The sequence below is a fragment of the Glandiceps talaboti genome, chromosome 2 (assembly GCF_964340395.1).
Source record: "Glandiceps talaboti chromosome 2, keGlaTala1.1, whole genome shotgun sequence".
Classification (NCBI taxonomy): Eukaryota; Metazoa; Hemichordata; class Enteropneusta; family Spengelidae; genus Glandiceps; species Glandiceps talaboti.
Window position 1 is genome coordinate 18741937 of NC_135550.1, and position 14782 is coordinate 18756718.

Here is a 14782-nt window from a genome sequence, read left to right on the forward strand (position 1 = left end):
TCCACGTCGTCCTGTTATGGTTTATAAAAAATGGAGTTTCAAAGTTAGATATCACATTTTTCCAAGTCAAAGAATTGTGTAAAAACTATACACCAAGCAGGTAAGAATAAACAGACATTCACCGGGGGTATAGTCAAAGTGATTAATCGAGAAACACTGTCGTCAATGACACAAATGGTGTCAAATAGATAATTACATTCTTGCTTGATAAAATTCGTCATAACATAAATTGACACCTTTCCTTTGGCTTGGGTATGCGCAGTTTTGTAATCAAAATTGTTCATCGCACTGGAGATATGCACCTTCGCCTCACAAGTATGCAATGACCAGACGAACGATTGTTTTTGGTGATTCAAGTGGGTCTGTAATTTAATAATAATATTCTTATGATTGTATTTGAAGGACCTGAATAAGGTTGACGCAGACAGCATAACACCAACTCAATTCAAATAAATGTATATGTAAACCAATCCATACCTAATATATTATAGCAGACTGGAGGGTTTAGGTTATAAGAATTGCAAGATATGGCCTGGCTTTTGGGGAAAGCAGAGGACCTTTTAAATAAAGTGGACCAGTCCGCATCTGAGGTCTTGGCAAAAGACAACATCCCAACAGGAGGATCAAGTTTGCATCCTCAAACTGCCTATCAGAAAGGTTACAACAAACCTGACAACAGTACGGCAAGTGTTAATCAGCAAGACCTCCAAGCAGCTTACATAAACAAAAGTGTATCCACTGGTAATCTTGCAACTTATTTAGCAAATACAAGTAACATCAAAAGAGCAAACACTGAGAATCCATTGAACCAACAAGCCCAATCACCACAGAAAGCTGTGAGGACTTTCCAGTCGAAACCAAAGAGAGAGGTGGAGGATGAAAAGTTGTTTGAATTTCTGAATAGCCCAGAAACACTAAGTACTGAAAGAAAGGAAAAGAAAAAAATGAATGGGAAACATTCAAGACAGTCTAGTACGTCATCTACGACATCAATCAGAAGTGTCAAAACTGATAAAACAGATAATATCTCCAATCCTGGTAGTGTTGGAATTACTATTAACGTTGATCATTCAGGTAAGGGTACTGTTCATGTTGTTGTGTTAGAAATCGTGTCTGACCACTCAGCCAGACAGTGATCCATTTGTCATTTGTGCAGCAGGTATCAATTTAGAAGAAATAGTTTCGAAGTTTACCAACAAATCACTTTTGCTGGACTAATTTTGCAAATTGACCAAATATGTATGACTTGCAAATATTTTGCTAAGCTGTCAATATGTGTTATTACACACACACACACACACACACACACACACACACACACACACACACACACACACACACACACACACACACACACACACACACATTGCCTCCTTGTAGGAGAATCAAACATTTGAAGAATGTCACAGATAGACTGAAGATTGGTGTACACAATTTGTCAACAGTCAACTGAAGCAAACTTAGTTTGTAGTGCTATAGTTTCTAACCATAGAGTTGACCTGATTTTGAAAATCAATCAAAGTGAATGATTGCAAGTCTAGGATAAAGTAAGATAAGCCTGTGATGAATAATGAATGTCAAGACATTGTATTTTCAGTATAAGTTGTTCATTTTATCAATACTTGATATTTCAGCAGATGACCACACTGATGGGAGTGATAGTGCAGTAGGTAATGATACTATTGACTCTGTACAGACTGCCACACCAGAACAACAACATGAACATATGGTGAATGCACACTCACAACAACTCTCATCACTGGAATTGGAAAATAAATTATTGAAAAATGAAGTATCATCACTGAATCAAGAAATGGCATCAGTTGTACAGAGAGCCAAGTCAGCGCAAGAAGGTACATTACCAGTTCCCCAAAACCTCATAACATGCACAAACAAGTCCTATTGTTCTTATATTATTCATTTGCCCAATGGCCGACAACTTAGACTGTCTAATACCGGGTAGTAAAAATTATTTTGATGCTCATGAATATTAGCACCAGGCAGTGTTGCTCATAAATTTTACCACTGAGTCAGCATTATTCATTCGAGTATTGGTAAATATGATACAGTTACACTTGCCATCAAAATAATAAAATGTAAAATGTGTTCATATGTGAAACTTCAAGCAAAAACCTAAATCTTTTACTGCAGTATGTCACACTACTGTGAACTATTCATTCATAGCAAGCATGGGATTTAGGATAAAAAAGACTGAGTTTGATGTAAAATTGTAAGATGATGAAAATTTGTGGATAACTGATATTCCAACATAAATATGGCATATATCTCACTTTTGTCTTCAAAATCGTGACAAAGAGTATTGGAAATTGTTGCTTTTCAGAGGTTAGTAGACTTCGACATCAAATACGGAACAAGAGCTCTCAAATGACTGAATCTGATAGTGTACTGCGTCAAATGAGATCCAGGGAAGATGACATGTCAGAGGCCTTAGCTGCCAAAGATTCACAGCTAGCTGTGTTGAGAGTAAGACTGGAGGATGCTGACAAAGAAGTCAAAGCCAAAACACATGTTATTGCAAATTTACGATCAGAAAATGAAAGGTAATGTTGTAAGATTATAAACTGCTGAATGCTAAGCAGTATTGCCAATGAACAGAAACTGTGAACCAAAGAGGGAATACTTTTTGATACATTTCCATAATGTGCAAGTAATCATTTAAAATACAATTAGAGAACTCATCGTCATTAATATATTATGAATTCATAACATGTATTTGTCCATATCACACAGAGAATCACAAAATGGTAGAAACATTACTAACAACACAGCTATTCATTCAAAAATCATGTGGATTTACAGAACAGCAAAGTAAAGTGTTATCTGTATGTGCCACAATTGTTTATACCATCAACATCAAGTGTAAAAGTAATATGTATACTATATCATGTGCTAATTGACCACATTAGAAAGGCTACATGCTAGAGAAAGGCTACATGCTCTAGCATGTAGCCTTTCTAATGTGGTCAAGGCTTGTAAATAAACCAATTGAAACAGTATACTTTTACACTTGATATGAATGCTATAAACAATGGTACAGGTGTTCTATCTTAGTACCAATTGTCCCAAGAATTATCTTGGTAGAACAGGTTTTAAAATAAGAAGATGAAACAACAACATATACATTAGTGTTTATTGGTGAATATTTGATTTGTTTTGAATATATAGGATACTAAAAGACCACGATGACTCCAGTGGGATACAGGGCCAAGCTATGGATTCTATTAGAGAGAAATTTCATGAAACAGAAGCAGCATTAAAGCGAGAACAGGAGTCATTCAAAATAGCACAGGTAGGTACCCTAACTGAGTTGGTGGTTGTCTATGTACAGGATTTGGCTGATTACAAAATAGCACAGGTAGGTGACTGTGTTAGATGTTGTCTACTGACAAAATAGCACAGTTAGGTAAATGAATTTATTGTCTAATAATGCAAATAATGCTCCTTTTCTCCTGAGAGCTCAAGGTACTCACAATTATTACCCGTGGCATGGATCAGTGATGGCACAGTGGCCCTGTATACTTCCTCAACTCCCTGGGAAGCATACAATCCATTGCAGCCTCTATAAAAGCATAGGATTAAAGCGTTCACCTTGAAGCCTTTATCCTACCAGATTCCCAATTATATAGCAGGGTTGACTGAGGCACAGTCATGGGTCAAATCATGCCCAAGGACTTTAGCCATTCAGAAACAAATGATAGCTACAGGGCTTAGGGCTCGCTAACTACACAGGCTGTTTGAAAATAGTGGCAAATAGGCAACTGAATTTGTCAGAATTCAAAATAGCACACTTATGCAAGGAGCTGGTTGTTGTGTACAGGAATTATCTGTTTACAAAATAGCACAGGTAACTGAGTTGGTTGTTGTCGACATAATTTGTCTGTTTGCAGAATAGCACAGTTAGTCAACTGAATTTGTTCTTTACAGGACTTCTGTGTTTATAAATGAGTTAGGCAACTGATTTTATCTGTGCTCTTTTTTCAAAACCTAGTGCTATCCAATATTTGTGAAATCTAGTACGATAGTACGATTGGTAGAAATGTGATGCTGATGAACTATGGCAGTGATTGCCCTCCTGCACACTGTATTTGAATTGTTTGTCATACCCACTATCACATCAGTTTTTAAATGGCCATACAGTTGTCTATATTGTACACATATGTTGCATATAACTATATACGGTTTATTTTGTCATGTCATATCTATTGGATCATAGCCATAACATCATATACATTTTCTTTGTTTGTACTGACAGGCTGAAGCCATGACAAGGCAGACCAGGCTGGAAGGGGAACATAGAAGTCTTGCGGAAACCCTTACAACAATGCAGAAGAAATACAATAGTGAAAAATGTATCTTTTGTTGTGACATTTGAGATATAGTGTTGATGTTATTTATCTAAAACTAATGAATTTCAAACAATTTCTGGATAAAATTGCATATCAAGTGTTCAATAGGTTCTCAAAATGTGTTTTAAAAATTTTGTAATAATTGTAAAATTATCTGTATCATCATCATCATCATCATCATCATCATCATCATCATCATTTTGACATTTTGACGGCACACAAATTCTTTGTACTTTGTTAACAGATTTAAAGAAAAATAATCATAAAATGAAATGAAATGACTGATTGAATTGACTTCCTTTAGACATGTACATCAAATTCCATGTTGGATAGACATTTTTTGCACAATTACATATTCCTAATATTTTCCAAATGTTCAATCAAGGAAAATATGAGTGACCTAAGGGGCCCTGGTTACTACAAGTCACTAGACGATTAGTGACAACCCTTAGGTCACGAGTATTTTCCAGCTGAATGAAGAAAAATATTGGGGAATAATATAATTATACCATTGACTAACCATTTGTCAGTAATATGAAAAAAACAGGGGAAAGTAATGGCAATTTTTAGTGTTTTGACTCGTATTTCGAATACAGTGGAACCAATGATGTAGACATGTATTGTCATGATGTAGAACAACCAGCGTATATATATTCCATATTTATTTGTTGAACCTGGCTCCTGCATGGTATAATAGTTTTTATTGATGTCTGTGAAGATAATAGCATACATTTGTAAATCTATCAGTGCATGCTGATTTTACAAAATTCTGCTCCAGATCAAAGTACATTGACTTTAACTGACATGAAAACAGCTCGCGTCCATGAACTGGCCATGCAGTTGAAAACAGCCAAGGGTAACCTAGATTCTGTCAAACAAGAATTGAATGACTACAAACAAAAAGCCACCAGGATACTACAGGTAAGACAAGACAAAACCAAGAAGTTGTAGTGGACTTTGGTTTATAATATTGCCAGACATTCATTTTGATATGATAATTTTTATCATAGTTACACTTTGATGTTACTCCCCAATATTTTTCTTAGTTCAGCCAAGGAAAATACAAGTGATCTAAGGGGGATTTGTCACTACGAGTTGCTGGACGAGTAGTGACAACCCTTAGGTCATGAGAATTTTATGACTGAATGAAGGAAAATATTGGAGGATAATATAATTATACAAGTGTCAGTAATATCAAAGGAAAATCGGCAAAGTAATGGTAATTTTGAATGTTTTGACTCAGATTTCGAACACAGCAGAACCAGTGTTATAGACATGCACTGTCATGACATAGATGTGTGCTGTCGTGATGTAGAATGACCAGAGTATATATTTTTTGGAGGTATAAAGAAGCTATCGTGTAAATACCAGACAGTATATCCAAAAAATATAACTGTTGCTTGAGTAGAAACATTATGCTTGATCATGAGATTGAATGAAGTTTTAAGTAATGTCAGTGTGAAATTACAAAATAAATTGATTTTTTTTTTGCGTTTTTTTAAAACAAGTCCAAGGACAAATTGATAAACAGCTTGAAAGAAGGTAATCCATCTGGGGATCAAGGAGTATTAGCTGGCATTGAGTTGGAAGAAATACAACAAGAAAAAGAAGATATGAAGGAAGAGTTACAGCAGTCCAAAATGAAAATTGAACAGTTGCGTTCAGAGTTACAGGTAAAGAATTGGGTTTCTGAAAAGCTCTATAAGTGAGAACAGCACTGTGTGTTAGCCTATACTGATTACTAGTTTACTAGCCGTTAGCAACAAATTAGAAAAAACAAACACTTTTGTGTGCTGTAGTGGGGAATTATGTTTACAAATACAGTCACTTACTTCTCATTCATGAAACCAGTGCTATGCATGTTTTAAAATTTCCGTGACATCTTGCACCAAGTACTTACTGTCACTAAGAATATACAATTTGACAATAATGATATTTTCCCAACACCAGCTGAGACTAACTCTCAGATTAAAATCTGCTGTACCCCCAGGATTTGGAGTTTCAGTCACAGACCGATTCTGACATGGCACAAGAACAAATTCAAGATTTGGAGTCCCAGTTAAGTGATGAACGAAGACAGCATAAAGAATTAGTGACAGAACTGGCTGAGAAAACTGATGAATTGAAGTACAACCAGCAAGAACTACACAGGCAAAAGACAAACTTCCAAGTACGGATACAAGATAGAGAAGATGAAATACAGAAACTAAGACATCAGGTATTTGCTATGGTCATTGTTGTCGCTGTACACGCTGCAGGTTTTTTTTTTTCAGAGAGTAGGTCCTGAATTACAGACAATCTATCTGCACTTCTCTGCTGTGTCTTGCAACTGTGTCAGTAAATTAGCTTACATTATAATCTAATCTAATCTAATCTAATCTAATCTAATCTAATCTAATCTACTGTTCTCGTATAGCACATTCCATGAAAATATCTCAATGTGCTATACAAAACACAAGTATAATTCATGTGCAAAACAACACTGAACATCTTTCTAAAAAGATAGCTTGCATTTCATACCTAAAATATGTTTTCTACTGTGTGTATAAATTTGTTTGCGAAAGCTAAAATAACATGTGTCTACTGTGTATAAATTTGTCTGTGATAGCTGACTACCAAAACGATGAGCACGACAACACAGAGTGAACTAGAAAACAGATTACATGCCCTGACAGAGAGTCTGATTCAAAAACAAACCATGCTTGAAGCACTCAGTACAGAGAAGAATTCATTGGTGGTTCAACTTGAACGGTTGGAGGTAAGAAAATTAGAACATGTCAATAACTTTAATATACAGGTTTAAAGTATACACTGTTTAAAAGACTTGATCCACTCACTTTATCTCAGCATCCAAAAAGAGCAGCTGCAGTGTTCTGTCTGAAATTTCTAAATGAGCTAAGATACAGGATTGGTTTATATTTCAGGTTTTGAGCCTTTCTTATATCAAAAATGTTGACAATTATTATCTGCTGAATATGTTACAATTTTCTACTCGTTTTAACACATTACAATATCCTATATGAGTTTCTGTTTGTAATATGAACTTACAAATACAATTTACAAATGAAAGTTTTTGAGAACCTAAATACAGATAATATGTTACATTTGAGTGCTAACAATCCCTATAAATGTACTCAGAGTTTGTTTTGTATTGCTTCTGTCAGAGACAGCGTGATGAAGCCCAAGCAGTTACAGCTATTAGAACTAGCAGTCATAACCATACAATGTCAATACAGATGGAAGAATCTGAAGAAGGTAATGTTTTATCTTTCTACCCAGATTCGCATTTTTCAAAATTGTTGACCTCATTGATGAAGATACAGATTCATTGTATGTTAGAGGGTCCTATCTGTGATTACCTACATGTATCTTGGTTTGCTGAAAACATAGTTTTGATTTCTGTCCAGATACACACCATTGTTAGTGTATTTGACCACTTTGATACAAATTGAGAGTATATTATGGGGCCTCTCATAAGACTTGGGTGAGGAAACTGTGGACATGATAATGAATTTATCTGTATACTAAGATACAGAACACTGTATTTGACCACTTATAGGCAGTGATATATTAATCAACTGTATACTAGGGTGTCCTATACCTAACACCCTAGCTTAATTGCTAATGATGATCTCAAAGGTAGTAAAGTTTTGTGAGTGAAGTGATACTGTATATAAAATAGATGACTTGAGATGTTTTGTCACTCAGAGTTTGAACACCTTGAATGGTCAACCCTTATATATAATACTTTGATTTTCCCGTTATACTTTGATTTGGTAATGTCTGCATGGCCTTGCTTACTCCAAAATCATTGTAAATGCAATGTAGAGTTTCTTACAATTAACAACCAATGCAAGTGGCAGCAAGATTTGTCAAAGACGATAAACTGATCTACAGAGTCGGGTTTCTTCAGAAGTGAGCTCCCTTGATGTATGTAAAATTTGTTGTGTTTTTTATCTGCTTCTCAGGAATACGACAACGCAATATGCCAATGTTTTTGTACGAGTCACCAAATGACACTGGTGTTACAAGAGGGATGAAGAAAGCTGCCAATACATTGGACAGATTTAGTGTCAAACTAGGCATTTTCCTGAGAAGATATCCCATAGCCAGATTATTTGTCATATTTTACATGGTAAGTCGAGTCATTAAATAATTCACCATACTGATAATTCAGTAGAATTGTATACCAGAATGAGAAACAGGTGCATAATATATTAGATATGCACTAGTTGTTATACATCGGTTGATACACATATTGCAATTTTCACTCCAGTTCTGTCATATTTTAACATCTCGTACTGAAATCAATGACCATATTGTTTGTTTGTTTGTTGAGTTTGATTGAGGGAATGCTTTTAGCCCGAACAGTCAACAGTAGCATCATTTTTTCCACCAATTCTATAAATGTCTTAGAGCTGTTTAACTTTCATATAGGACATTTTATCTATTTATAATAAATGCAACAATTACATAAAGTCTTGTTCAAAACTTCAAATATTTCATACCTCAGAGTCACAAGAGATCTTCCTCAGGGATAGCAGAATTATGATGTATGCAGACAGTCACTTGGTAGTTAGTGTTAGCGTTGGTGTAGGATATTTTCTATTTATCATAATTTTTATATACTATGAACCGTATATGACCAGCAATCGATGTACCATGGCAGGACACACAGACTTTACTATTGATTGGTTTGTACTTTCAGATTCTTTTACATCTATGGGTGATGGTGGTGCTACTGACATATACACCAGAGATGCATGGCACAGATTACCATCTAGGAGCAGCACCAAAACCCCCCTAACACAAAGATAAATATAGAGAGACATTTACATTATTATGCTATTCAACTATGATGATATATGACTCAATTGTGCTGATATAGGACTCCCCTGTGATGATATACAATTCACCAATGATGATATACAGTTCACCTTTGATGATATAGGACTGTACATCATATGGAATACCGAGAAATGTCCCAACTCTTTTGGATTCTGTTCTATGGAGACTTAGATTTTCTCTGTCTGAGAGTTCAAGGCCATTTTTGGTTTAAGACTATGGACCAAGATAGCACTTTTTATGTTGTACATGCAAATCATTGCTTTGTCTTCAACAACGATTCTACACTTGACTCTTGGAAGTTTCTGATTCTGCCCCACATTCAGTGACAACCCTCTATTCTGTTCTTTTTTTCCTTAGCACAGAAATAAAAAGAGATAGAAAGTGAATTATATATTAGCATTCAAGAGAGTGTGGTTATGAAACTGGCAAACTCAGCTGTCAGAGTGTATCAAGAGCAATGTTCTGTTGATAGCCTCTGTAATTCCAGTCTTTGTTTTTTTCTCTGTAATTAAGTGAACCTCAGTGCAAATTACAGACTGTTAGAATATAATGAAACTAGTTGTAACAAATGAAATAAATTGTCCTTGGTTATGTAAGAACTGGGTACTGTTACATTTCTCTTTTGTAAATTAAAAGTGTGCAGAAATGCGAAAAATGGGTACTCTATATGTTGGAAGTAGAGGCAAATGTTTTGTATGACTTGTGTATAAGCCAAATGAACTCATTGCCAAAATGATATGATATTTAATAATTCAGACACACAGAATATGTAAATATATATGAAGAATTATAATGAGCAATGGAAGATAAAACCAATGTAGCAGTAAAAGTAATATGATCTCAATGTGGAATTGATGGCAATTTCACCATGTAATCCAATAACCATTATGTAATGACGGTTTGCTTTGAAATACCATTGTCCAAGGTTACATGAATTTTTAATGTGATAAGAGATATGATGTGATGTCCATATTATGTTGCAAATTACCCATCTAGGAGTTTGAGTTAGTCTTGTGGCAAAAAACTTCAAAATAAAAAACACAGGAGTAAGGCACACCACATGATACCTGTGCAGTTATGAAATTAATACAAGATGACGATATTGTGTAATGACAGACATCTCCACAATCTGTTGTAAGGATCGTTATTGTTTTTGAGTTAAACCCGAGTTTGTCAGTTTCATTACCACTGATAATAAACAAATTAAAATAAAACAAAGCTAAAAAAAAAAGGAAGACAAGAATGCATGTCTCAGATAACCATGTAATATTTACATTGAAGTCTTCTTCATGATTGAGGGTGATGAATGATAAGCAATGGTTGTTACACTGTTGAACCTTCAAAAAGTATTGTATACATACCAATCTTAAAAACTTATTATCATATAATTTAAAAGTCGGGCTGTGTATATAAACTTTACCATGAAGTTAAATTTTATTGTTGCTGATGTACGAGTTTAAGTGACCTAATTGTGCTCTAGTATTTTTTTTTAGTATTTTTTTTTTAATTGTGCTGTAGTATTTGTGTGTGTGTGCAAATATGTTATGTTGTTAGGCTGTGGTCCTACATGAAGAATAAATGTATTTTGAGTGTATGTGTTGGCTTTGATTTACAATGTAATGGTACGATGCATGTGGATGTTGCACAAATTGAACCAGTAATGGGCTATCTGTGTTGTAAGGCAGGAGTATATACAATATGCTGATGTTTGGGTGTGGAGCTATGAGTCACAAAAGGAGACATCTGGTGGAATGAAAACCTCAAATAGTGTAAAGAACAGTTAGCAATTCTCATTATCTTTCTACACATAAGCCTTGGAGGGGTTACCAGTACTGGATTTATTTCCATCCATCTGTGCATCTGCAGCTATTTCGCTGCCCAGAGCCATATTTTTTCAAAACTCAGGCTTACAGTTGAGATGCTATGTAGGGCATATTTATGTCACTCTGTCTTTGTCATGTCAAATTTAGCCAAATGGCAGCCATTTTTTGTACAACACTTGAGAAAGTATAGTACATCAAGACTTTATTCTACTGTATGGTGAAGTCTATATCCACATTGACTGGGTTGAACTTTGGTTGGAAAGTATGCAAATTGACCCTGACCTTGACCTCCAAGGTCAAATGTCAAGATAATGTTATTTCTCGCATTTAGTACCTATGCCAGTACCATAGCCTGCCCCCCTGAGATTTTGGAAAAAAAGCAAGGAAAAAAGTGACTTTTTGAATACATAGTGATGTTATTAAAATTGTTATTTACGTGATGATTCCTAACATGCGCGATTTAAATTGATGGTTCACTAAAGTCAAAAGTGACTGTACACTGACTCCTCACTAATATGTATCTTATATCTCTATTGTACATTGGCTTAACTTTGAATAAAAAAATGTGTCCAGTTAAAAATTGCAACTTTAAAAATTCTTTTTGCGGGAAAGTACAAAAGAAGTTCACATGCACTGTGCATTTTCTGTGAGTAACAGTAGTCTTGAAAGTCTCCTTCATTTGAAGATAGTAAGTCGCAATAATGTCAGAGAGAGAAACTCCCCCCAAAAAAGAAGGAAAATGTTGTTCAACGTGAGGTCACCTGTTGCATGCAGTGACTCCGAAGATGCACTTGACCTCATTTACATCTTGTTCCTTATATTAAAACATTTACTGATAAAACGGCAGACCTCTTTTTGGAATATTTGGTGGCTCTGAAAAACTATTAAACTAGGTACGCAATTTAAGATCCACTCTTTAAAGATCCACTTTCAATAATTGTGTTCGACGTTGTCTTTGGTTACAATGTTGTTTGATATAATTATCTCATTGCACTGACACTAGCGTTATTACGCAATTCATTTTGAACAGACAACTTGCTATGGAAAGAATGGCCCTGAATTTGTAAACAGAGCTGTACCTTCGACATCAAAATCCAAACTTCAATTATTTCCATTATAATGATAATGACAAGGAGAATTCACTGAGTTCTCCTTGGGTTCCAACATAAAGGAGGGCCATAAAAGTGTTGGGAGTAGGGTAAAGAAAATGATTGGTTTGTTGTGTTGTGAAGTTCACGCAGCCGCAATGCTTTCTCACGTGATCCCTTAGTACGGGATAACGAGGTAGAATGATTGTTTTGTTGTGTTACTTATTTGAGAAAGCACCATCCAATTTTTTTTTTTATTTAAAAGTTTTTTGTTTTTTTTTACTTTGAATGTGACATCTTTTCGGCAACTACTTTGAAAGATGTGACATTAGGCCAGGAAAAATGAAAACGCTGTTCAACCTACCCATATATTTTTTTTGGTGATGGGCAATATATCCTCATGCGGGCTTCGCATTTTTTTTCAAATTAAGGATATTTCTTTATATTTTCTGAATAGTACATGTAAAAATATACATTTGAGTCTATTCTAAATTATATGATGTCTTATACAGTCGTTTACTTGGCTTTGCTGATGCATACAAGCATGAATTGAGATTAAATTAAGCTGTTGCATATCCAATGTGCACTAAAAAGAATTGAGCAAAAGTTTACGACCATGGGAGTGGGCAGTCATTGGGCCATCAAAGTCTGAAAGTCTTGAAATGTTTTGCTCTTTATTCGGGATTTTTTGGAACCAAATTAAACTTCAGGAGAAGTCATTTACCAAGTGCACATCCGCAAAATATCTTTCAGCTTTGCCAAAACAAAATACACTTTCAGATAATATGTAATGTATAGCATAATTGTTTCAATTCTAGTATTTTATTACCATATTCAAGACTTTAAATTATGTCTATGGTTTGATATTTTATGCCTCTAAATGGCCTCCTACACTGTCTTATTTTTTTCACCTTTGGAGTTGTGTGCCCAATCAGTAGCAATCAAGGTGATAACTGTCTTTCTCCCAAAACAAGATGGATGGTGTCTGGCTAAGTATTTCCCTGTATAGGTTAGAACTAATTAGAGACATCTCCGTATGCGTGTGAAATCCACATCCTGTGGAAAGTAATCTCATTCAGAGTATTATTGTTGTTGGCTATCACTGTTATTTTAATATATCATATTGTACCACATAATTTTATATCTCCACTTTAGTGTAGGTGACAGAAGGGGTGGTTAAAATAATGCTTTAGTTTCATTTGGCAGGGCTTAACATTTTTTGAGAAGAGAGGGTGAGAGGAGCTACAACATTTGTTTAACCGTAAATTGTGTACATTTCCTAACTGTAGCTATGCAGACAAATTGCAAGAGATAGTATCAAGATGACTGAATAAGTTCTATCTAAACTTGATCTGAAATATTTTGCTATCATTATATATGGTTTGTTTTATTCTTGTCAAGCATTGTGAAAAAATGAAATCGACCTACCTACCCAATGTGATGGGTTAGGTTGCCCGTTGACCCGCTTTTTAATTTTTTCTAGCCTTACATATGATATTTAATTGCGTATGCTAAAATAGATATTATGTAAACTACATGCAAATTTATGTAAATAAGTCACTTTTCTAAATTTTAAATGCATGATTGCACCAAGACAAAGTTCTGCCCCCCTAGCAATTCGGGCAGGCTACGGCCCTGTATGCATAGGTTGCATATCACATAATTTCAACAGAAGACAAGAGGGACATTGCTTTGTATGTGTTTATGTTGTCTCATGTGTCTTACTCTCAACATTCTTAATGTGGTTGATTCAGGCGAGAAATAATATTGATGCATTGAAATTCATGTGTGTTGCGCTCTATTTATAAGTCAAATTCAAGCAGACACAGCCCAAACATACAAATCCATTCATAGGTTGGGTGCTATGTCTTCTACAAGACTTGTTGTTTCTGCATTTCACATGCATTATTAATCATAGTATTAATAGTGAGTGTACCTGGTATTTTTCCATTGTTATTAAAAAATGTAGTAATCAAGTAAAAAAGCCTGGTACCATCTGGCATGTTCTACATTTCATTTTAAAATTCTCTGCTAAATTAATTTCTGCAATTAAGTTAATGGTATCATATACATGCATTGTGTAATTTACTCAGATGATGGAGCCCAAGGGAAGGGTGGGGTTGAGGTTTAGATAAAACGAGGCACAAAAGACACAGAAACATAGGTAGAGATACAGATCAAGAAATAGATTGAAAAGAAGAAATGTACAAGTGATACTGTATTGTTATGGTTCAATTTTTCAAATATACTGTATGTAAAGTAGTGCTGCTAATTAATGAAAATTGACTCCCTTTTGAAATGTATTCTATAAGCAAATCATTAACCCCTACAGTTACACTGATTAAAGATCCTTACATCATAGCCTACTTGTGTGAATGTGACTCATTTCTGAGTGTAGTTACAGAGCCACACAAGTAGGGGTCAGCCAGCCAGCCAGCTATCCAGCCCATACATTATGTTATATTACTCTCATAATCAAGGCTTCAGTTTACTAAGATAGACACAAATTATACTATTGTCACAACTTGTTGATACAACACATTGGTAAGATATTGAATGGGTGTTGGTTTAAGCATAGTCTCAGTGGGGGGTGGGGTTGGGCTCTCTGAAAGCTCAGTAGTTCCATAAACTTGCAGTGTACTGTTTTGGGACTTCC

General features: G+C 35.0%; 1 protein-coding gene across 2 annotated transcripts; it reads left to right on the forward strand.

The window, feature by feature from the left end:
* LOC144449714 (golgin subfamily A member 5-like) lies at positions 1-11648 on the forward strand. Of its 2 annotated transcripts, none has more exons than XM_078140295.1 (13): positions 1-100; positions 403-1074; positions 1635-1853; positions 2342-2561; positions 3187-3310; positions 4274-4370; positions 5182-5288; positions 5876-6040; positions 6358-6585; positions 6976-7125; positions 7532-7622; positions 8336-8502; positions 9076-11648. In XM_078140295.1, the coding sequence occupies exons 2-13, from the start codon at positions 528-530 to the stop codon at positions 9172-9174; spliced, it is 2214 nt and encodes a 737-aa protein (XP_077996421.1). In that variant the 5' UTR covers positions 1-100; positions 403-527; the 3' UTR covers positions 9175-11648. The 2 variants fall into 2 exon arrangements, with proteins under 2 accessions (XP_077996421.1, XP_077996427.1); XM_078140301.1 differs by having other exon boundaries at positions 1638-1853.
* Positions 11649-14782: the final 3134 nt, after the last annotated feature.

Bases quoted from the DNA above. Each gene is read 5' to 3' on its own strand.
- LOC144449714 (XM_078140295.1), top strand. From the start codon at position 528: ATGGCCTGGCTTTTGGGGAAAGCAGAGGACCTTTTAAATAAAGTGGAC. The intron at 1,075-1,634 runs GTAAGGGTACTG...TTGATATTTCAG, and splicing joins TATTAACGTTGATCATTCAG to CAGATGACCACACTGATGGG. The intron at 7,623-8,335 runs GTAATGTTTTAT...TCTGCTTCTCAG, and splicing joins GATGGAAGAATCTGAAGAAG to GAATACGACAACGCAATATG.